Source organism: Platichthys flesus, chromosome 17, assembly GCF_949316205.1.
Source record: "Platichthys flesus chromosome 17, fPlaFle2.1, whole genome shotgun sequence".
Lineage (NCBI taxonomy): Eukaryota > Metazoa > Chordata > Actinopteri > Pleuronectiformes > Pleuronectidae > Platichthys > Platichthys flesus.
In genome coordinates this window covers 10,771,465-10,793,691 of record NC_084961.1, presented here as the reverse complement: position 1 = coordinate 10,793,691, position 22,227 = coordinate 10,771,465, and the positions used below count along the sequence as shown (strand labels likewise).

At 44.3% G+C, this 22,227-nt stretch overlaps 4 protein-coding genes across 7 annotated transcripts; 2 read left to right on the top strand and 2 right to left on the bottom strand.

The window, feature by feature from the left end:
- Positions 1-291: 291 nt before the first annotated feature.
- si:ch73-345f18.3 (uncharacterized) lies at positions 292-3,437 on the bottom strand. The gene is made up of 4 exons (XM_062410475.1): positions 3,274-3,437; positions 2,440-2,518; positions 2,084-2,302; positions 292-1,989 (listed from the first exon to the last, which is right to left on the bottom strand). Exons 1-4 carry the CDS (start codon positions 3,331-3,333, stop codon positions 1,601-1,603), a joined length of 747 nt encoding a protein of 248 aa, XP_062266459.1. The 5' UTR covers positions 3,334-3,437; the 3' UTR covers positions 292-1,600.
- Positions 3,438-3,725: 288 nt separating this feature from the next.
- Positions 3,726-9,467, top strand: klhl7 (kelch-like family member 7). 2 transcript variants are annotated; one of them, XM_062409339.1, is made up of 12 exons: positions 3,726-3,859; positions 4,913-5,015; positions 5,139-5,232; positions 5,394-5,518; positions 5,796-5,971; positions 6,222-6,396; positions 6,558-6,700; positions 6,838-7,078; positions 7,194-7,395; positions 8,249-8,346; positions 8,451-8,634; positions 8,757-9,467. In XM_062409339.1, exons 2-12 carry the CDS (start codon positions 5,006-5,008, stop codon positions 8,920-8,922), a joined length of 1,614 nt encoding a protein of 537 aa, XP_062265323.1. In that variant the 5' UTR covers positions 3,726-3,859; positions 4,913-5,005; the 3' UTR covers positions 8,923-9,467. The 2 variants fall into 2 exon arrangements, with proteins under 2 accessions (XP_062265323.1, XP_062265322.1); XM_062409338.1 differs by having other exon boundaries at positions 3,726-4,144.
- Positions 9,468-9,578: 111 nt separating this feature from the next.
- aste1b (asteroid homolog 1b) lies at positions 9,579-13,800 on the bottom strand. 3 transcript variants are annotated; one of them, XM_062409337.1, is made up of 7 exons: positions 13,672-13,800; positions 12,836-13,087; positions 12,279-12,545; positions 11,137-12,167; positions 10,807-11,038; positions 10,495-10,687; positions 9,579-10,372 (listed from the first exon to the last, which is right to left on the bottom strand). In XM_062409337.1, the coding sequence occupies exons 2-7, from the start codon at positions 13,071-13,073 to the stop codon at positions 10,060-10,062; spliced, it is 2,274 nt and encodes a 757-aa protein (XP_062265321.1). In that variant the 5' UTR covers positions 13,074-13,087; positions 13,672-13,800; the 3' UTR covers positions 9,579-10,059. The 3 variants fall into 3 exon arrangements, with proteins under 3 accessions (XP_062265321.1, XP_062265320.1, XP_062265319.1); XM_062409336.1 differs by lacking the exon at positions 13,672-13,800 and adding an exon at positions 13,498-13,561; XM_062409335.1 differs by lacking the exon at positions 13,672-13,800 and having other exon boundaries at positions 12,836-13,484.
- smarcc1b (SWI/SNF related, matrix associated, actin dependent regulator of chromatin, subfamily c, member 1b) lies at positions 13,553-21,266 on the top strand. Its single transcript, XM_062409334.1, has 28 exons — positions 13,553-13,821; positions 14,161-14,280; positions 15,125-15,210; positions 15,304-15,385; positions 15,479-15,571; positions 15,712-15,781; positions 15,864-15,933; positions 16,020-16,095; positions 16,349-16,474; positions 16,659-16,741; positions 16,827-16,933; positions 17,054-17,113; positions 17,261-17,289; positions 17,394-17,509; positions 17,610-17,681; positions 17,768-17,881; positions 18,090-18,243; positions 18,342-18,452; positions 18,550-18,609; positions 18,724-18,982; positions 19,089-19,160; positions 19,260-19,306; positions 19,397-19,502; positions 19,590-19,732; positions 20,173-20,307; positions 20,467-20,599; positions 20,785-20,871; positions 20,964-21,266. Exons 1-28 carry the CDS (start codon positions 13,645-13,647, stop codon positions 21,029-21,031), a joined length of 2,856 nt encoding a protein of 951 aa, XP_062265318.1. The 5' UTR covers positions 13,553-13,644; the 3' UTR covers positions 21,032-21,266.
- The last annotated feature ends 961 nt before the right edge of the window (positions 21,267-22,227 follow it).

Below are 22,227 nucleotides of genomic sequence, written 5' to 3'. Positions count from 1 at the left end.
TCCTTGATAAATGGGTGGAGGTTTTATTACCTCTGCTAAGAAGGTTATGTTTTCATCTCTGATTTGTCAGTCAACAGGTTTATGTAATAAACTACTGGACCAATTACCACACAACTTGGTAGAAGGAAGCTGCATGGATCAGAGATGAACCTATACGGCTCTGTTGAGCTCTACTGAGTGCTAGTCTAGTGAATGAATCTGGAATCTTCTCTCAAAAAGTATTTCCCCCCCCCCCCATAGGGTTTGTAGTGTGAAGCTAATTAGGTGTTTTATAAAGATGATACCTTCGGACCAAGTGAAGCCACTTTATTTCAGCATGAACAGAAAAAAAAGAAGGGAGTTTCATTTCACTTCACAACAGTTCCTCAAAGCAGCATGATGCATACAAAGAGAGGTATGAAAACCTACTCATTTTGGCAGCATAGTAGGGACATTTGCTGATGTCACCACCCGTGGCTCCGTGGACAGGCAAGCCAGCATCTACAACATCCTCCTGGATGACTCCCTGTGTGAACAGTCAGGTCCCTGACGTACACGCTGCGGTGATAGACTGCGGTTAGGGTCAAAGATTAATCAAAAAAAGATTAAATGATCAGGTGCACAATTCAGAAAGCACCGCAAAGTAGAGGAGGAGAAGAAAGAACAATATAGAGGTAAGAATCACCCCGATTGTGGACATCATTAATGTTTATTTGTGACGATATGACATGATATGCTATCAGTACAGGACTCATTTGATATTTTTATTATATATTTTTATAGTTTTTTATAGCTTACAAATTTAGCTGCCTGTGTGTGCATCTGTTTACGATCCAAAAGTTCTTGGGATAGCCGGTGGTCTAGTGGCAGAAACTTGGAATATGGGCAGAGAAGGTCTCTGGTTCGACTCTGGTTCGACTCCACGGAGAGACAACAAAAGACGGACCTGGATTGATCTGTCCAAAAATCCTAGACCTACAGTCTCCCTACCCTGTCTAGTGCCCCTGAGCAAGGGACCTTTCTCCCCCAACATCTGCTCCCCGAGCCCCGTACATGGTCGCTCACTGCTCTGTGTCCTGCACCAGATGGGTCAAAAGCAGAAGTTAAATTTCCCTACCTGCATGAGTGTGCCTTTGCATGTCTGTGCATGTCTGTGCATGTGTTTGGGACTAATAAATGCATCTTAATCTTAATGACAGTATTTGTCATTGAGTTCATCGTTCTCATAAAAGTGTATTTGTCATTGAGTTCATCGTTCTCATAAAAGTGAATGTGTTCAATGAACGCTCTCTGGCTGCTGGTCAGAGAAGAAGTGGCTGCAGCCGTTTGGCGCTCAGCTGCATGAGCACGAAGTGGAGGAGGAGGGAGGGTTGCTGCAGTTGTCAGGGTAGAAATCCTGATTACTGATATTTGAAAACCTTGTGCAATTTAAATATTCTCAGACTGTTCCTGTGATTGCGATTGAAGAAGTTTTGTTTAGTCTGAGCTATAGCAGTAACCTTTCTACTACTCTGAATGTTATACCCATGAGTGTTACAGCGTGTGTATAATCTTTGTAAAGGTATCAAATACATACAATTTAATAAGTGGATTCAATGAAATCATTTAAAATGTGCATAAACTACAAATTAGCCCCTGCAATCTGTGCAGCCTCTGTGAGGACTTCTCCGGCTCGTTGTCTGTATCCCACTGACAACTCCTTCGCCCTCCTCACTTCCCTCATGTTCTCCTCCAGGTTCTCACTCAGTCTCCCTTGCTCCTGGTAAGATGGAGCTGCTCCCTTCACTTGCTCTGCCATTTGATCCCTGCTGCGGAGAAGCCAGGCGAACAACTCTTGTAGTGTGGTGCCCCGCGAGATGGTGGCTCTGGCGCTCTCAGAGGTGCCCCTCAGCTCATCCTGAGCTAACTTCAGACGTGGAGGCAGTGGCTCCTCTTCGCGATTGCTGTCGGGGACCACACTGAGGGAGAAGTCATAGCCGTTCATCTTAAGAGAGACTTTGTATGTGGCGTCTGGGGATAGAGTGAGATACATAAAAGAAGCAGAAACAGAGAATTAAGCCATGATAACCTGCCATCACATTGTCCGTACATGTGTGTCACTCACGGTGCTGCTCGCTGATCTTCCCCACACATTCAGCAATAGCCAGGGTATCACTGTGGCCACAGTCACAGTTCTGTCGCAGGCTGCTGATGTGTCGGACCATGGCCTCATAATTCTGCTGCTGTTCGTTAAAGGTCTCGGCCACATCGGAAAACCTCTGGTCCAACTCTGGCACGCCCACTCGCCTCATCACCATACTGGCAATCCGCCTGACGGTCTGAGCTTCAGGGCAGAAAGAACATCACAAACTTCATCACCAACCCTTATCATACTCTGTCAGAGCCTCAGCAACCACTTTCTTTACAGACATCTTTATATGTCTTTATCAACTGCAGGGGTTTGAGAAACTGATGATGTACCACTGCTTGCTGGTTGGATCTGTCTGGCTGATCCTGCTTCATTTGGATCAGATGTCCTGGGCTGCAGGAGAGGCTGCCTCTGAAACAGCAGAATAGATGTCTTTATATATACACCTCCACCAAGGAGTTTATAAATGTTTTACTTCTCCACTTGTAAGCAGGATAACTCAAAAAACTTTGAGACGGATTGCCATGAAACTTGGTGAAGGGATGCAGTCTGAGTCAAGAGAGAACCCATTCAAATTCAGTGCTGATAAGTCCAGGGGCGGAATTTTTATTTTTTAAACTTCTTTAACGTTGCAAGATATGGTGTTTGTTAACATTTTGTTGATTTCTGTGTTTGACAATAATTTAGGGATCTTGATAGAAACCCCCCCCAAAAAATCTGGCATGTTTATGCGGCAGATCTGTAAATATTGGGCATTTGGGGAATACTAATCAGTGCCATTCTAGTTTACTTACTTATTTTACAGACATAAAACACTACAATACTTGTGATCGCCTGAAATCATGAAATGACTCGGTGCCCTGCCATTGTTGTGCATGTTTTACTCTCCCTTTATGAAAGTTATTTATAGTATTATAATCAGTGTTTTTAGTGGTTGTGACCAGACGCAAATCACTCAATAATTACTTTCTATGGCATATGTACAGCATATGTTTGTTTATTCCCTACCATTGTTACATTAAAGGAGGCTATAGCAGTAATTGGTTAATCCTATCATTTCCCCGAGGGTCATATGTGATCAAGTTTCTCGTCCGATCTCGTTGGAAGCTCCTTTATGATCGGATCCACATTTACACACAGCTCAGCACAGTGAAATCCCAGCCTACCTCCTCGTCCCCGGAGTTTTGCCTCGGGACGCAGCAGCAGCAGCAGAGAAGACGAGGCATGCTCCCGCGGCTCTGTCACTTTGTTTTCGGGTCAGTTATTTCGGACAATTATGCATTTGTGGTCCGCATTCCGCGTGACGTCAGCGTCATGTGATTTAGGACAAAAACTTCCTGGTAAAGTTGCAGACATGGACGTCAGGTGTGAAGGACGTGCCCAGACACCTGTCGCAGCGAGGGAAACACTGCGCTGCTGTTGTCTCTATAGCAATATCTTAATTCACTGTAAATAAAATAAAAACTGAAACCTACTCATAAATACAATTACATGTTTCTGTGCGGTTCTGAGTTGTTGAAGAAATCTGCTCCGCAATCCTGCAAGTTAACGTGATACGTGTCTGTCGGTAGAGGGCGAACGCGAGTCAGTCCTGCCACAACAGAACCGTAGAAGAAAAAACAAGGGACCCCTCTAAGCCATGGAGTTTGAGTCTTAGCTTTGGAGAAATACGCGACACCAACCGGTTTTTATTTGTATTTAAACACATGACAGCAAGTTGATCTTTTATGAATCTCTCCACTGCCTGTCAAGGTGAGGCTGTGGTCAAACCCTTTTTTAAATTCTTAAATAAAGCCCACCAGGAGCGGTTCGTGGCTAGCGGGCAAAGTGTAAACAAAGAGACCGCCGCTGCACATCGCTCCCAAAGTGTCCTAGTTTGATTTGAACTGAGGATACGACACTAACTGGGCTGACATGACGGGGACAGCCCCACCGGAGAAGGCGTCCAAGAAGAAGTGCGAGAGGAAGTGGGCTAGCAAAGAGGAGTACAGGCAGCTGTCCAGCATCATGGCAGTCATGAACAACCTGAGGAAGCAGGTGTGTGCACAGAGACGAGTCAGACCGTGTGTGTGCAGACAGCTTTGGAGAAGAATGTCCTTAAGTCAAACTACATCAAGATATGAATTATATCAAACAATATCGATCATGATCACAATAAATGTCACATCATTGTAGCAGTTTCAAGACTGACTTTGCTCCTGGGTGAGGGTTGTGTTTTTAAACTCTTCTTCATTTGCAGAGAATGAGAAACTCTTGATAAACAGCTAAATATTTCGAATTAAGACAAGATTAAACTGAATTGATCCCCGCACAGGGGAAACTAAAATCCTGCAGCATCAGGCAGGTAAACAAGAGAATATAAATTATTAAAAAAAGGCAATAGAATACAAGTAAATTGCAGAGTATGTTCATTATATACACCTTTCACTGTAGAGGATGATTGCACGAGCAACAAAAACAAAACTGTGTGCATAAACTTAAGGACATGTTGTGATGTGCAGATGAAATGAATGTGCAAAAAGTTATTTACCTTTATAGTTACCGAAATAGTGCAAATAGTATAAGAAGAGTGACGTGGAAAATATACAAATCTGAGCTGGATAAATATAGGTAGTCTTTAGGTAGATCCATTATGTAATTCCTCCTTACTGTGTTTGCACAATTCGTATATAGATACACATGGAATGTTTGTTACATTGCTACTGATGAAAATGGTATTTCCTTGATTTTGTTTACAATCTCCCAGCCTGAATGTTTTGCCCTTTCTTGACATGCGAAAAATGTGTTTGTGTGTGTCTGCTGCAGGGCACCCTCTGTGATGTGACCCTGGTGGTTCAGGGGAAACAATTCCCTGCCCACAGAGTGGTACTGGCTGCTGCAAGCCAGTTCTTCAGCCTCATGTTCACTAGTAAGTGTGCACACACACAGACATGTAATCACAGACAGCCCCACTTTGAAAGGGACTCTGTTTAGTTTGGAATCAAATCATATTCTGACGTTGAACCTTTCACTCTTTTTTTCTCACCTGCAGCCAAAATGATGGAGTCAATGTCCCATGAAGTGGAGCTCAGGAGTGCTGAGCCTGAGATCATTGAGCTTTTGATTGAGTTTATCTATACAGCTCGGTAAGACTTTGATTTAAACTTGAGCATAAGAAATGATTATCAATATAATAATAACAAATTAAAAAAGACAAAGCCGTTTTTTATATTGAGAGACACCTCACTTCTTCTTTCAGTGTTGATGTTCTTCCTGTATCAAATGTGTGTTTTTGTGTGTGTACCAGGATCTCGGTGAATAGCACTAATGTCCAGTCGTTGCTGGATGCAGCCAACCAGTATCAGATTGAGCCTGTGAAGAAGATGTGTGTGGAGTTCCTCAAAGGACAGATTGATGCAACAAACTGCCTGGGTAAGAGCAGAAATACAAGTACTATTCAGCCAGTTTAAAAGGTAGGTAACAAGTTTTCTTTATTTGCTGAACCCTCTCATCATTCAAGTATTGATTCACCAATATCAAAATAACAAGTTGCCTAAGGGCCAACATTTTCCATATTTAGATTTTTGGTAGTCTAAATATGAAAAAACACATGATTAAATACTTATATTATATCTCCCTTCTGGTTTAACGTCTGCCTGTGATGCAACTAATTTGAGTGGAACACTGATCATTGTTTTGTCTTCTGCAGGTATATCATCCCTTGCAGACTGTATGGACTGTCCTGTGCTGAAAGCAGCAGCCGAGGACTTCACCCAGATCCACTTCACCGAAGTCTACAAACTGGATGAGTTCCTGCAACTGGACGTGGCACAACTCACACATCTACTGCACCAGGACAAACTCACTGTCCGTGCTGAGGCCCAGGTACAGATATTCTCTAGGCTTCATTTCTTTGGTAATATTAAGTTGTACAAATGTACTTGAACCAACTGTGCATAATATACTATAATACTTGCATATAAGTATATAAATATAATAATAAACTTGAATGGCCTTGGATTGCAAAATTGTTGTGGTTTATTACATCTGGCCAAAGCTGAGTTAAGCTTTGACTAATATTAAATGTTATCCACGGCATATTTTGACACCTTCTGTTGTGTATTTGCCCTCAAAGATTTATGACGCAGCAGTGCGGTGGCTGAAGTACGACGTGTGTAACAGACAGCAGTATATGGTGGAGGTGCTGGGGTGTGTTCGCTTCCCCTTGGTCTCCAAAACCTTCCTATCTAAGACGGTGCAGGCTGAGCCCCTCATCCAGGACAACCCCCAGTGCCTCAAGATGGTCATCAGTGAGTGTTATAAAACAACACTCTTTTATAACAAACAGTACGAGCCACCATTGCATTATTTTAACTTTATTATCTCTGTGTGTTGATGGTTATCATGAGAGCAAACTGATGCGCCAAGGACTGTTTGGTTGACACACACCGCCTGTGCTTTTTTGTCCAAGGTGGAATGCGCTACCACCTGCTGTCCCTGGAGGATCGGGAGGACTTGGGAGAGAGCAGCCGACTGAGACGGAAGAAGCACGACTACCGCATCGCCCTGTTTGGAGGCTCCCAGCCACAGTCCTGCCGCTACTTCAACCCCAAGGTACCAGACTGCACATGCCAACAGTTATCACCCAAAAATATTGAATGGATATGTATTCATACGTGTGAATGCTAAAGACCAGATTCAGTTTCAAGAATTAAGAGGTTAGTCAAGTGTCAGTCTTGCCCTGGACACAGGACTCCGGCTGGACAGACATCCGATGCCCCTTTGAGAAGCGCAGGGATGCCACAGCTGTATTCTGGGACAATGTTGTCTACATCCTGGGTGGCTCACAGCTCTTCCCCATCAAGCGCATGGACTGCTACAACGTTCTGAAGGACAGCTGGTACTCCAAACTGGGTCCACCCACACCACGCGACAGTCTGGCTGCCTGCGCTTCCCAGGGCAAGATCTACACGTCAGGAGGGTCAGAAGTTGGTAAGCGCAGGGAGGTGGGAAAGAGGGACCAGGGATTGGCAATATTGGGGTTTGATGCTGTGGTTTGTATTTCCAGTATGATTTACGCCTATATAATGTACGTGTGTGTCGATAGGTAGTTCGGCTTTGAACCTTTTCGAATGTTACGACACAAGGACGGAGTCGTGGAAGGTGAAAACCAGCATGCTCATGGCCCGCTGCAGCCACGGCTCAGTGGAGGCTTACGGGCTCATCTACGTCTGTGGAGGAACAGTGGGGAACAACGTGTCTGGCAGGATCCTCAGCAACTGTGAGGTCTTTGACCCCAACACACAACAGTGAGTCTAAGTCACACAGCTCTATATAACCTAAGGAATGATGCACAGTCTGTGTTTGCTCACACGCACCCTGAGACATCTATTTGCCCATCGGCTCATATGGCGTGTGTATTTATATAATGAAAAAGGAACATGAGGGAAAACACTGTTGCACTATGGATCTGCAACGAACGTATTGTGTGTTACTGTATTTAAATCTGTATTTATGTGTGGCTTTTCTTTTCTTATCTACAATCCACATTCCCCTGGTTTAGCTGTCAGTGCAATTTGGGGATCAGTATCTTGACCAGTAACAGTTTGAAGGTGCCAGTGATCAAACCACTAACCTTTGGGTTGGTGGATATCTCACCCTACTTCCTGAGCCACAGCTGCCCAAATCATTAATTAGTGTATATACCTATTATGGGAGAGGCGGTGGTCTAGTGGCAGAAACTTGGACTATGGGCAGAGAAGGTCTCTGGTTCGACTCCACGGAGAGACAACAAAAGTCGAACCTGGATTGATCTGTCCAAAAATACAAGAGGCTCCCTACCCTGTCTAGTGCCCCTGAGCAAGGCACCTTACTCCCCCAACATCTGCTCCCCGAGTCCCGTACATGGTCGCTCACTGCTCTGTGTGTCCTGCACCAGATGGGTCAAAAGCAGAGATAAAATTTCCCTACCTGCATGAGTGTGCCTTTGCATGTCTGTGCATGTGTTTGGGACTAATAAATGCATCTTAATCTTAACCTAATTAAGTGTGTATATACAGATTGCTCTTTTTTACTTCATTGTCCTTTGGTTACACTCTAATTGTACTAATGAATGAAACCCTTCCTTGCTCTGTCTCTGTCTCCCTCTCTTCCTGTCCTCAGATGGAGGGAGCTGTGTGGGATGAAAGAGGCCAGGAAGAATCATGGCCTGGTGGTGGTCAACAACAGGATCTATGCTGTCGGAGGGCAGGGGCCACTAGGTAACACAGCTGATAATAAACACTACAGTTGTGACAAATGACCCCAGTAGCTGTGGCAGGTTTGACTACCAAAGTAATGGTGTTTTTTTAAATGTTGATTGTAGGTGGCCTTGACTCATTGGAGTACTACGACATTTCCAGCAATGAGTGGTGTGTTGCCTCGCCGATGCCGTGGCGAGGTGTGACAGTGAAGTGTGCGGCAGTCGGCAATGTCATCTATGTGCTGGCAGGGTTTCAAGGCGTGGGGCGGCTGGGAAATGTCCTGGAGTACCACACAGAAACTGACAGGCGAGTTAATCTATGAATATAAATAATAGCTTGTTTCACACTAATGACTCCACCATTGCTCACAGTTTGGATCTGCATTCCTGTTTCATGCCATCTCTGAATGGGTTTTCTTGCGTGTTCAGGTGGGTGACTTGCAGCAAGGTGCGAGCGTTTCCCGTAACCAGCTGCCTAATCTGCGTGGTCGACACGTGTGGCGTAAACGAAGACGAAGACATGGACTTAATAGACTCTCAGTCACACCCTGCAACCACAGCCACTCCGGCGACCTCCACCTCATCATCCTCATAGAAACTGAGAGGAAGTTGTGGTGTACACTAAGTTGAGGCAGTCGCAGTAGCCACAGCATTAGGCCTCCAAAATAATTCTGGAACTGATTCACATGAGGCAAGACCTGTTTTTTGTGAATGTGAATATTCACTTGTGTATAGTAGGTTATGAAGTTCTTTAACTATGTCCAGTGGCCAAATCTTTTCTTTAACCTTTTATCTGTACCTGAATCTCAGGGGCTAAAGTTCCAGTGGGACATTATCTACAAATATATATTTTAGGTTACAATGAAACTTTTACTAAGTTTGATTTGTCAGTTGGTATTTGTAGACTTTTAGTTATTTAGAAAAAATCCCAAACCAAAAAGAAAGTCTGAGGAATCCTGTCAGAGAATTGACAATTTGAGGGTTTCTTCTTATTTTTTTAGCTGTGAAGTTATACCGCATTTATAAATAGTTGAATCTTGTTTGTGTTGTGTAAATATATGTACTTAATAATATTGCCTATGTATTTCACTGTAACTTAAAACTGAATGTACAGAGAAATTAATAAATATTGTATTCCCAGCTGTATGTAGTTACAAGTACCAATTGTGGTCGTTTTAAAAACATGGGTCTGAGTTTGGTTTTATATATACATCATATATATTTTTTTATATAGAAAGGTGGGTAAACAACTCAAAGGCCACAAATTCATTCATTCATTCACGTATAAAGACATCAGTGATAAAATGGCTTACAATTTCATGTGATGCTCATAAACATGACATTAGCTGCCATACACCAATAATGGATTAAGATATCTCAACATGTAATTAGTGTTGACATAGGTTGATAAAACTGTCAGGTTGAAAACAGATGGATTCATGATAAAAAAAGCATTCGCTAAAATATGTCTGTGCTTTGGAAGAACAAAGACATTCTGATACGTAAGTCTTGGCATCACATGATTTGAGATTGCAACAGAAGGTGGAATATTAAAAGCAAGTAGAGGCTAAAATAGTGCAACACGGTTAAGGAGGTTAAAGCGCAGTGATGAACAGGAAGAGGTGTTGACCTTCAGTGGAAAATGACCACTCCAAGAACTCCCTGAGCATGTTTTTTTTTTTTATAAACCACTGGAATGTCCTGCCTTGTTAACACCTCCCAATCTGCCGCCTCATCCATCATAATCAGAGTCGTCGTCTTCCATCAGAAGAGCGAACCTGTTGATCATCTCCTCTGACCCTTGCCCGCCTCCCCGCGCTCCCCTCCCGCCTCCCCGTTTTCCTCTCCTCCCTCGGCCTCCGCCTCTCTTCCCCCTCCCTGCTTCTGAAGAGGAAGGATGGGCTTTGGAGCTGCATTTCCTCACGGCATCCAGGAGGGAGAAGTAAAGTTGTCCAGAAAAGGTTCCCCCAGCGAGTAGAGACTCAGCTGCTCTTCCCCCTTTTATATACCGGAGGAGGCCGTGCAGCAAGGTACCGCTGAACAACCTGAGACACACAGTAAGGGGAAGGGGGTGCACCGAGATGAAACAAGACAGATAAAATGGTAAAGAATAAACTTATCAAAGGTGGGAGAAAAAATGTCTGTCTTTCGTGTCACTGTGTCTTACCATGACAGGATGGGTTCAGGCAGCGGCAGCAGCAGAAGCTGGTTGAGACACATGGCACTCCAGAGGCAGGCCTGCCACTGGCTGAAAATGTGAGTCGCTCCAATGTCCAAGCCCCGTCTCGCCCCTGTTCTTACACGTTGTCGTTCCAGCCCTGCGCACACATCGCGCTCTGCAGCCCAGTTTTGCTGTTGAACTAGGACGATAAACAGAATCAACAGGTATTCGATCATTAGAGAAGTTTCACTGTTTGCCTTTTTGTGGGTACGTTTCTGTAACCTGGCAGGATGAAATGAAGAATGTCACACAACTAACCAGCATTTAGGTGACGGGCAGCACCAGGCTGGTTGTTGCGGGACACTTCTCCGTGAACAATGCACAGCATCAAAGCCTGAAGCACAGGCTGTGGGGGCTTGGGTGTGGCCTCTCGCAGCCAGAAGCCTGTCACTGCTACAGCGAGCCTCAGGTGGAGGGGGACGGCAGCCAGCGCAGACTCTTTCACCCCTAAGACTTCAAGCAGGACACAAAGACGAAGCCCGACAGGAGCCTGTGTAAAACCAATGGACAACACTGTGAAAATCGGTATAAGACTGTATACACTCAAACGTATAAAACATATAGGGTTAATAAGAGAGAAGGTTGTACCTGGTCAAGTGTATCCAGACATATTGGAGTTCCGGGTGGATGAGCTTCCACTGTGTTTTTCTTCAAGTTCAGATCCGTACGGTCAAATTCGTCCACACGAATTGGGGCGGTGGAGCCCTGAGCATGTATTGTAGCCCCACCAGCTGCTTGTTCAATGTTAATTCCCACATTTACACCCTGAGCCATATCTCTACTTCCGTTACCACCTCCTCTTCCTCTTCCCCTTCGGCCACCTCTCATACCCTGGCTCGTGTTCTCTTGTACCCTCTTATCCTGTGCTGTAACAGCACCTCCTGGTCCCTTTGATTGCTGCATGCTGCCACCTTTACCCTGAGACACGTTAACCGGGCCTCTTTGCTGTAGAATGCCATATATACCCTGACGTATAGCTACGGCACTACAGTGGCTGCTGGACAGTTTGCTGTTCTCAACCTGGGGTATCAGCAGAACCCTGTTCATCACCAGAGCATCCACCGCCATGGCAGTCAACTGCCCCTTCAGTGCAGCGTGGGTAAGCCATTCTGGCAGCTTTGCGAGCTGAGAGATATGCCCTCCTAGAGGTACCTTTTCTCCAGAGAACCAGTGAGCTAAAGAGCTTTGAGGGGTGATGTGGTACTCCTGCATACCAGCCCGCAGCTTTGAACTCAACCCGCCCCCCTGTCCTCTGTTGCCCCTACCGCTTCCTTCACCCATTAACCCGCTCACCTCCTCCAGGGCCGCCGCCGGGGTTGAAAAAGAAGACAGCCAGAGAAGGAGGCCCCCGATGCGGGATTGTGTTGCGCTACCTTTACCCCTGCCACCACCCCTCACCAATGCATTCACATTTAACACAGCAAGGAGTGTTTCAACCTCTTTTGGAGTGCCATAGTCATTTCCATTCAAGACAGCACACAAGGGTAGCAACTCCCGGTTCATGCTTCCAAACAAGTGACAAAGGCCGTTAGTGGTATAGCACCGAGCTGAGATGTAGCGGTCAGGGGCTTTACCGTTAGGGTTGGTCCACTGGAAAGAACTCAGCGGTAGGTAACCACCTAAGATGACACAGAGAAGACAAAAACAACTTATCACAAATGAAAAAAAGTCAGAATAAAGCCCAATGGGCAATATGGATATAGTAATTAAAATCCCAATAGGACTCACACCTGGCAGGTCAAAGATGTAAAAGTCACTGTCGTTGGCCAGAACTGGACATTTCCAGTGATGAGCCAAACATGCAATCTCCCTGTCAGCCTCAGCTGGACACTGGACAAGTGGGATTCTTCTCTGGAGGAGGACCTGTATGAAGACGTTTTTTGTGAGGATTGGGAGAATGGAGCCATTGCGGCCATGAGAGAGATTATCTGCCTCCTTTATCTTGGACTGTAGGCGTTGTCTTAGAGTGGAAAACTTCTTGTCACTGGGATCCATACCTTAAAATCATTAAAAAAAACAGACGTTACGGATTTTAAGAATGCAAATCAAATCAAATCACATTTTGCCTCATAGGGCTTAGAAATATGTACAAGGTGCAACATCATCTCTCCTTAACCCTTGAAAAGGATGAGGAAAAACTACAGAAATAAAAGAAAATTGTCCCGTGGGAAAAAACACAGAAACCTCAGGGAAAGTCACAAGTGAGGGATCCCTCTGCCAGGATGGAAAGAAAAACAATACATGTTGAAATTGAAGGACTACGGATTTCAATGTGCAGCATTCTCACCTCCATCAAGTACCACATAGGGCCGGATGTTGCAGGCTGCCAACGCCGAGAGAAGGTTGATAACTCGGCGAGCAAAGCCATCATAGTCTCCACCGTGTTGCTGGTCCAAGGAGGAGTTGAAGTAGAGGTGGTAGTACAGACTGGAGCCATCAATAACCAGGTTGCTGTCCTTAAACTTCACGTCTTTGAGGAGGTGAGTGTTCCCCTCCACAAAGGTGGTCAGACCCTGGACTCCCATTGGATCCTCAGGGCCTGGGGGAAACATGTGATGGTGAGATGTTAATATTACACACAGGGGTGCTGGGGCTTCTGGTGCCTGGTTAGTCTGAAGGTGTGCGGATCCGTGGGTGATTGCAGATACTAATTATAACAAACTCAATGCATCAGCTGAAAATGCTTCAAGGATAATGATATGCACAGAGAAACGGACAGTAAGATTAATAAATAAGACATTTATGAACGATCACAACATCCCACTTTGTCGCTTGTTTACAGGTCCAGCGCAGTTACTTCCTTGTAACGGTATAAGGACGTAACAACTCCTCGCTGGCGACTAATTAAATATATTCTGTTGTACACAAACACAAAATTATTGCACATTACATATGTTAAACTCATGTGGTACCAAAATTCCAAAGCACACAATCAAATTCAAACAACACCTGAAAACGAGGAGAGAGGGAAGAGGGAAGTAAACAGCAGAACTGCGACAACTGCGCTGAGTCTCGCGAGAGAAAGCGAGAGCCAGAGAAGCTAGCGAGCGCGCTAGCCTGTGTTGTTCTCCCGTTTGAAATTAATCTCGGTTTATTATGGCCACAATGTCCGGAGGAACTAACCTCGGCGCTCCGGGGACAAGCCAGACCAGCTCCAGTGGCACTGCGCATCGGAAGAAAGACAGCAGCCCGTCCGCCCGGTTCTGGGAGAGCCCGGACACTTTAGCCCAGCTGGAGGTGGTGCGGCTGTGGGTCGGGAAGCACTACAAAAAGGTAGCTAGCTAGCTAGCTGGGGAGGAGGCGAGCTAATAAGCTAGCCGCCCCCTGCTAGCAAGCCCAGTGGCTCACATTGTAAACAGACAGCCTCACGCTGGATAACGTTACAGCTACACTGGCTATCAAAGATTTGTTTCTACTAATAATAATGCAAAAGATGAGGTGTAAATTCTGCCAAATCCTGGAGATTAATTGGCCCAAACCCAACTGCCCAGTTGGGGAGACTTTCGTTAAACGCAGGAAGGCAACGTTCACGTTGCATCGATTGTATTTATTGAAATTTGTGCATGATGATGAGAACTCAAATTTAAAACTCTTATTCTTTGTGTGTGTCAGTATGTGTTGGTGGATGCTCCATCATGCCAGGCCCTGGCAGCAGTTACTTTACAGCTGCTCCAGTTCCAGGAGGATGCCTTTGGACGACAAGCTACCAATCCTCCTCTCACCAAGCTCCATGTGAGTCTGCCTCTCATTTTCACTGGAGTCACACAGTCTACTCAAATGTCAGAAATCACGCAATATGGTCCTTTGCAGACTCCAGTGTTCTTCACCACTTTAATGTTGTATGACCAAAATACAGATAGATTTATCCGACAGCAGCAGGGTGTTGTTGTTTGTTATACTACATTACATTACCTGTCATTTGGCTTATGCTTTTGTCCAAAGCAACTTACAATTATTACACTCAACATTTATGAGGGGCCATTTAGGGGTTCAGTATCTTGCCAAGGACAATTCGGCATGCAGATGGTGAAGAGTGGGATTTGAACCGGCAACCTTCTTATTGAAGAACCACCACTCTACCACCTAGGCCACACCACCCCTACTGTGATATCAAACCTGCAGAGGGTGAAAACACAATAGATCTGAAAAGTAATATCCATTGTAGTCTTTGCTACAAAGGGGAAAAGATGCAATGACCCCGCTCAGACCTGGTTTTAACATTGGTTACGAGTTATCAGTGTGCGAACGCACCCAATTGGTCCTGAGATATGATCACCGTATTAGTTGGTGGGCTGGGTCAAATGTGAACACATTAAATTTGTGAGCGCAAAAGTGTCTTGGGCCGTATTTGAAAGACAACCTACTCAAAGCAGTCATTTCTTCCTAGTAGATCTGCATGCTCTCGCTTTCACCTTCACTCTCTCGCCTGCTCATGCCGACACAGAAGTACACAAACTCATCTGACAGGATGGATATGAATACCACGTCTGAACTTGGTCAATAAACGACCGTAAAAATCGGGCACATCGGGGTTAAAAACATACAAATCCAAATAAACGGCAATCGTTCTCTACAGGCACACTGCTTCCTGGACTTGCGACCGGGGGGAGGACTCTGCCACATCCTGGGAACTGCCTACAAATTCAAGGCAGAGCAAGGCTGGTGAGTATCAAGCATCCTGTCCTGTAACCATTTCACAGTGGTATTCTTGCTTATTATGGCCTTAATATCTCATTTGTCTCACTACTCCCACAGGCGAAGGTTTGATTTACAGAATCCATCAAGAACAGAGAGGAATGTGGAGATGTTTAGTTCAATTAAAGGGGCACTCATCCAGGTGAATGGAGAAGACACACACAAATACACACTTTTACACCAGCCCACTAAAAACCCACCGCTGAACTCACACCTCTGCTTTTTGTGTCTACAGCACAACTGTATGTCACTGCCTGTGGTATATCTGGACCCCACAGTTGATCAGGAGTTGGCAAGCAGACTGACCAATATCATCACAAAGCGCCAGGTAAAGTGCTGCAGACAGATAAGTTGAAAGACATAAGGGGCGGTATATTTCTGCTATAGTTACTGTAATCTATGGCTCGTGTGGCTCTGGTAATGTAATTTCTTCTCAGTGCTACTGGCTCACATTTTGTCCCTGTGCAGGGTACTCTCACTGAGGACCGAACGCTCTCCAGTCACAACATCTACCCCTTACCTGCCTCCACAGAGGAAGGTCAGTTAAAGTTTGTGTTTGTGTTTGTCATTCTGTAAATACCTCGTACTGATTTAACTTTATACATTGTGTATGTTGTCAGATGAATGGATGCGTCCTGTCATGCAGAAAGGCAAGCATATCTTGGTACATTGGGGCATGCACCCTGACAGGTAATAAACAAGCACATTGCATATTGAAGTTGCTTGCACTCTATCAGAACAGCTACCCATTATGTCACTTGTCTCTTTCCTTGAAGTTATGACAGCTGGCTGTCCGCAAGTGATGTTCAGGGAGTGGTTGAAGATGCACCACATCCAGAAAGACCATGGAGGGTGAGCATAAATATGCTTAAAACTCCCACGACTACACCACACTAACAACAATTTTCTAATTTAGTGTGTTGGCACAGCTTCTGAGGTAGCCTGTTTGGAGTCTGTTTGCTCCTGTGCAGTTTGTTTTACCTACAGTTAGAGGCTGATGTAATCACTCATTACATCAGAGATACATGAGATACACCAGTACACACTACTCGCTACATCTGAATTCTTTATTAAATATTTGTTTTTGGTGGGTTTTGTGTTCCAGGTTCATGCTGGTTGGGTTGTGGACACAGATGTTTTCAACGAGTGGATGAATGAAGAAGACTATTGTGTGGATGAAAGGAATGTACCAATAATACATCGCCGGCGTATTCACCTCCATGATGAGCAGGTTTGTCTATTGAGAGGTCTTGTGAGCTTGTGGATGGACACTATTCTGTAATATGATTTATGAAGTTAAATATTTGACAGTGAATTTAACAACAGAAAGCAAGTGTGATCCTTGAGACAATTCTCTTTCTGAATGTGAAGGGTTTTGATCTTTGATGTTCCTGACACTTTTGTTTTGCTTTCAGGAATCAAAGTCCACCCCATCCAAAAAGAGAAGGCGATCCACCTCCCCTCCCTCCTCTGAAGGCAGGAAGAAAGGAAAGAAGGGGTAAGAACCAACTGAAACAGGAGTGTGTACTTTTGGTTTGGCATATCATTGCTCAGTTTTAGAACAGATTGTGTTGCTCGTACAGGAGGAGGCGTGGACCACAGGAGGAAGAGCCAGAAGAGGACCTGACCAAAGACATGGAGGACCCTACACCTGTTCCTAACATGGAGGAGGTCATAATACCCAAGACTGGTAAATCTCCCAAAGACCATAATGCTCTTAGGTTTTTTGTGAGGTTTCTTATAAAGGTGTTCTGATGAATAACACATTTTCTCCTAAGGTTTTTAAAAATGTCTTTCCCTGTTTGTTTAGTCAACCTGAAGAAAGACAGTGAGAACACTCCTGTAAAAGGTGGCACCATGGCGGATCTGGGTAATATTTTATGTCTTATGTTAAATGTTCCCAAAGGATATAGTGTATATATATATATATATATATATATTTTTAGTATTGACAATGCTCTTACTCTGTGTATGCACCTTGATTATTTTCATCATTCCCTCACTGTTTCTCTTTCAGATGAACAAGAGGATGATTTTCCAGGAAGGGTAAATATCAATAGTTTTTTTTTATCAGAATCTTTATAAGTGCAGGTTGTGTATTTGTTTGTCAGAGTTATAAAAGTGCTTACATTTTATGTGTGTGTACACAGGAGGAAGAAGAGGTACGAGGAGAGGTGCCACGGTTATCAGAGGGAGAAGAAAATATCACAGAACAAACCCATCACATAATAGTACCAAGCTACACATCTTGGTTCAATAACAACAGGTAAACAAACGTATACAGACACATTGATGTGTACTGACATCTTTCACCAATACTTGCCTAACATTCGAAAAACAATCTAACTCAAAACAACTCTTTCCAGAATTCACTTAATAGAGAAACGGGCTCTCCCTGAATTCTTTAACGGAAAGAACAAGTCCAAATCTCCAGAAATGTGAGTACCACTGACTTTCGGATATCACCACACACACACAATGTAGAATGCCTCACCAACAGCTTGATCCTCCCTGTATGATGCAGTTATTTGGCGTACCGCAACTTCATGATCGACACGTACCGGATCAACCCCCAGGAATATCTCAGTTCAACGTCCTGTAGACGCAACCTCACTGGAGACGTCTGTGCTGTCATAAGGTATAAAATAGTGTGTGGGTGTTTGCTGCATCTGCGAAATTAGGTGTGTGGGCATGTAGTTGTGTAGAACTGTTAGCAAATTATATCTATTAATGTTGGGAAAGAAAGACTTGTAGTTAATGGGGTTAAAGTCAAAGGGGAGGCAGCTTCTCAGCCGCACTTTAGTACAATAAATGGAGAGAAAGCTCATTTGGTTCCGTGTTTTCAGGGTTCATGCGTTTTTGGAGCAGTGGGGTTTGATTAACTACCAAGTGGATGCAGAGAGCAGACCACTCCCCATGGGACCCCCTCCCACGCCTCATTTCAACGTACTGGCTGACACACCGTCCGGGCTGGCCCCCCTACAACACAAGCCACTGCAGGTATTGTAGATGTATATCACATGACAAGAGCATTAGATGGATGAAGAAGATACAAAATGTTTCCCGATGAACTCTGCCGCTCACTCTCACTCTTGCAGGTGACAGCCTCGCAGCATATGTTGTTTTTCCCAGAAAAGAGCAAAGAGAAGCCGATAGACTGTCAGAGCTTTGGTCTGCGCAGCGACATCTACACCAAGAAACACCCTAAGGTCTCACACCATAACAATACAAAAATGCTTTTTATTTCCATTCATATATTCATATTACTAGTCACTATTTTCATCATTATTGTTTCATCTTTGTCAGACCAAAGGAACGAATGCAGGAAGGGAATGGACAGAGCAAGAGACACTCTTGCTATTAGAGGTAAGACAATTACTTGTGCATTTTGCTTTCTATCATGGCTCCAAAACATTACTTAGTGCTTCCCATATGTGAAAAAGTAGATTTTTGATCACCCGTCTCCGGTGTCTCTCTCAGGCCTTAGAGGTTTACAGAGATGACTGGAACAAAGTATCAGAGCATGTGGGATCCAGAACGCAGGACGAGTGTATACTCCACTTTCTCCGTCTGCCGATAGAAGACCCTTATCTAGAAGACTCCTCAGTCTCTCTAGGTCCACTGGCGTTCCAACCCGTGCCTTTCAGCCAATCGGAGAACCCCGTCATGAGCACTGTGGCCTTCCTGGCATCTGTGGTGGACCCGCGGGTGGCCTCGTCTGCAGCTAAGGCGGCACTGGGTGAGAAACATGGGCAGGAGTGTTAATAAGTGTGGAGTCTAGGTTAATGGTATAGTTCTGAGATATTTTACTGTATGTGTGGAGTGATTCAACATTTTGTCTGCAGAGGAGTTTTCCAGAGTGCAGGAGGACTCAGCGGATAAGATCTTTGAAATATCCAATCAGTCTGAAAAAACAGGTAACACTTAAATACAATGACACACAGTCACTCGCACTCAATTGACCTTTTTTTATTCCGTCTATAATGCATTTTTGATTGTCTTCTTCTGTATGTTAGAATTAATGGATGCAGAGAAAATGGAGTCAAACTCCACTTGCCACCAGGTAATACAATATTAAGAGCTTGGAAAGATTTTTATTGAACCTGCTGGTGATTTTCACAGCTTATGGATTTTTGTGTGTGCCATGTTTCAGGTTGCTGGAAGGACGGATGGGAATGTGGAGCTCACTGTGGCATTAGTGGAGGGAAATGCAGTCAAAAGGGAAAATGCAGAAAATATACTTGCAGAGGACACAGATGGTATGAAACATGTACACTGTTTCTTCTGTGCATATACTGCATGTGTGTAATACTGGTGATATTAATGAAGTTCTCTCCATGATCCAGGAAGGGGAGATGACTACGAGAGTGTAGGGCGGCGAGAGGTAGACGGGGACGAGGGGAGGAGAGTGATGGAGCTGGACCTTGTGGAGGGCAACGTTGCCACGGCAGCAGCGGCTGCTCTGGCCTCGGCTGCCACAAAGGCAAAGGTAAAGCCTGCACTCCTGCTTCACCATTGACCAATCACAGGAGCCTAGAAAGGAAGCAATGGCTGTCATTTTATTTGGAGCCTCTTTTTTCCGGCTGAGTCAAATGTCTCCTAGCAACCCAAACCGACACCATCTTAGGGATCTCTTCAAGACCTGACTTTGCACATGTCATTGGTTTAGAATACATGCAGAATATTAAGTTTAAATGCTGGATTAGAGACTGAGATTAATCTCATGATCTAATTAAACAAAACAGAAATTTTCTGTTTTGTGACAGGGACAAATGTCAGATATTCATCTGCCTCAAGGCATTTTCAGTATGATGATGTCTACGGAATATGGCTATTTGAGGGCATATTACATCACCAGAAAACATCAATCAGCCCCTCACACATTACTAGTTTAGTTGTAACTTCATCTTTTTCTTCCCGTATTCACAGCACTTGGCAGCAGTGGAAGAGCGGAAGATCAAGTCCCTGGTGGCACTTCTGGTGGAGACTCAGATGAAGAAGCTGGAGATCAAGCTGAGACACTTTGAGGAGCTGGAGACCATCATGGACCGAGAGAAAGAGGCGGTGAGTGAATATGACGTCCTCTATGGTAGCAAAACGTAGAGAATGAAACTTTATTTAAACCCCCTTTTAAGATTTTCTCGCTCTTCTCTTGGGTTTATTTTAAGAAACACATCTCCATGATACCACTCATTCTTGTGTTTGTGTATGTGTGTAATGCAGCTGGAGCAGCAGCGGCAGCAGCTTCTCTCTGAGAGACAGACTTTCCACACTGAGCAGCTCAAACAGGCGGAGATGAAGGTCAGCCAGCAGAGGGAGCAGCAGGGGCAGCCGGGATTCACAATGCAGAATTCAGGTCAGGACAAACACAAATATACACACACACACACACACAATACAAATCCCACTTTTTTCGAATTGACACACCCACAACTGAGGTCAACTCTTTCAGGACACAGCAAACCTTTTTCAAACATTTTCACTCACATAGTCTAAGTCCAAACTTTATTATGCTAAACATTTTATTCCTATCGTCCTCAGGCCAGGCCGTGCCTAACAGGATGATGCCCAGTGGAGGCAATGCCCAGCCAATGGCCCCCCGACACCCTGGAGCTCCCAATGGCATGTGTGAGTATTCTTCACTGATGTCATGTGTTTCTGATGCCGGCGCTACTTTGGTCTGATTCTGTGTGATGACTGGCTCTTAACGTCTTCCTCAGACCCGTCCTCACAGCCTGATGGGATCACACCAGCTCAGCCCGGGCCTCCAGCTTCCACGCACAGCTGAAAGAACAAGGAAACAAGAAACACACACAACCATCCGTCCTCCTTCAAATCAGGACACACAAACACACACATAAAAATGTAACACTGGCATAAACGTTCAGCATCAACTGCTTAAAAGTGAGGTCTGTAAATGCTCAGCGGTCACACGTTTATAAATATTGAAATATTTGTGCCCTGATGTCAGAGTTGAGAAATCTGCATATTGAACTCAACTCAATAAAGTTGTTTTATATGACCTTTTTGTTTTGTCTGTCCTCATCCAACTGGTTCATTGTTGGTGTGTTTGATTATGTCAGTGTAGATAGTTCAAAATATAAAAAAATGTGAATTACCAAACAGTTGAAAATACCGTTAAACAGTGAACATGTCTATATCAAAGTTTGGGAGGTACACACGGTGTCCTGTACTCTAAGTTTGGAATACTTGGGATCATAGACTGTATATAAAGATGGACGTCGCGACACCACTTCCTTCCACCCTCCAGAAATGAGGCCTAAATAGCCCTGATACAAATAAGGCCAACTCGTCCCTTTGGAGCCAGAGCATGGTGAGGTCAGGTCCTGTCAGTTCACACACTCTGCCAAGCAAGAGTCTGTCTCACCTGTCAATAAGGTAAGATGTCCTCTGTGAGCCATGTGCGTACTCCACTCCAGAGGAGGATATCCGAGGATATTAAGAAAAAATATGACTGCAATTAAAATGGAAGCCTTTTCAATTTTTTTTTCATTTGAACAATCGGCCACCAGTTTCTTTAATTTTATTGGATTTGGCTGCATTGCTGTTTACCCCTGAAACTCCAGAAGTGTTTTGTGGACTCAAACACTTCCCCACCCCCTCCATCGGCATAATGGTGAATAGATGATTGTATTTATATTTTTAGGTAAACTATCACTTGAAATATCTGTCCCCAAGAAAACTAGTGCCTTATATTTCAAAATAGTAAATAGCCATAAATATAATAACTTTTATTTTACTGTTAATCTAGTAATTGAGGATAAGTATTTTAAAAAGTAAGGGTGAGTTTTTTTCCGCCGTCTTTAACTTATTTGAGTATTTTAGACCTGAAAAGGTGAAACTCACAAGAAAAGTTTAACCTTATATATCAATGCTGAGAATCTCCGGACTGACTCCTGGTGCTTGTTCTGTGGCCTCTTATGAGAGCCATGACCCATGTGTTGGGAACCGCTGCCATGTTGA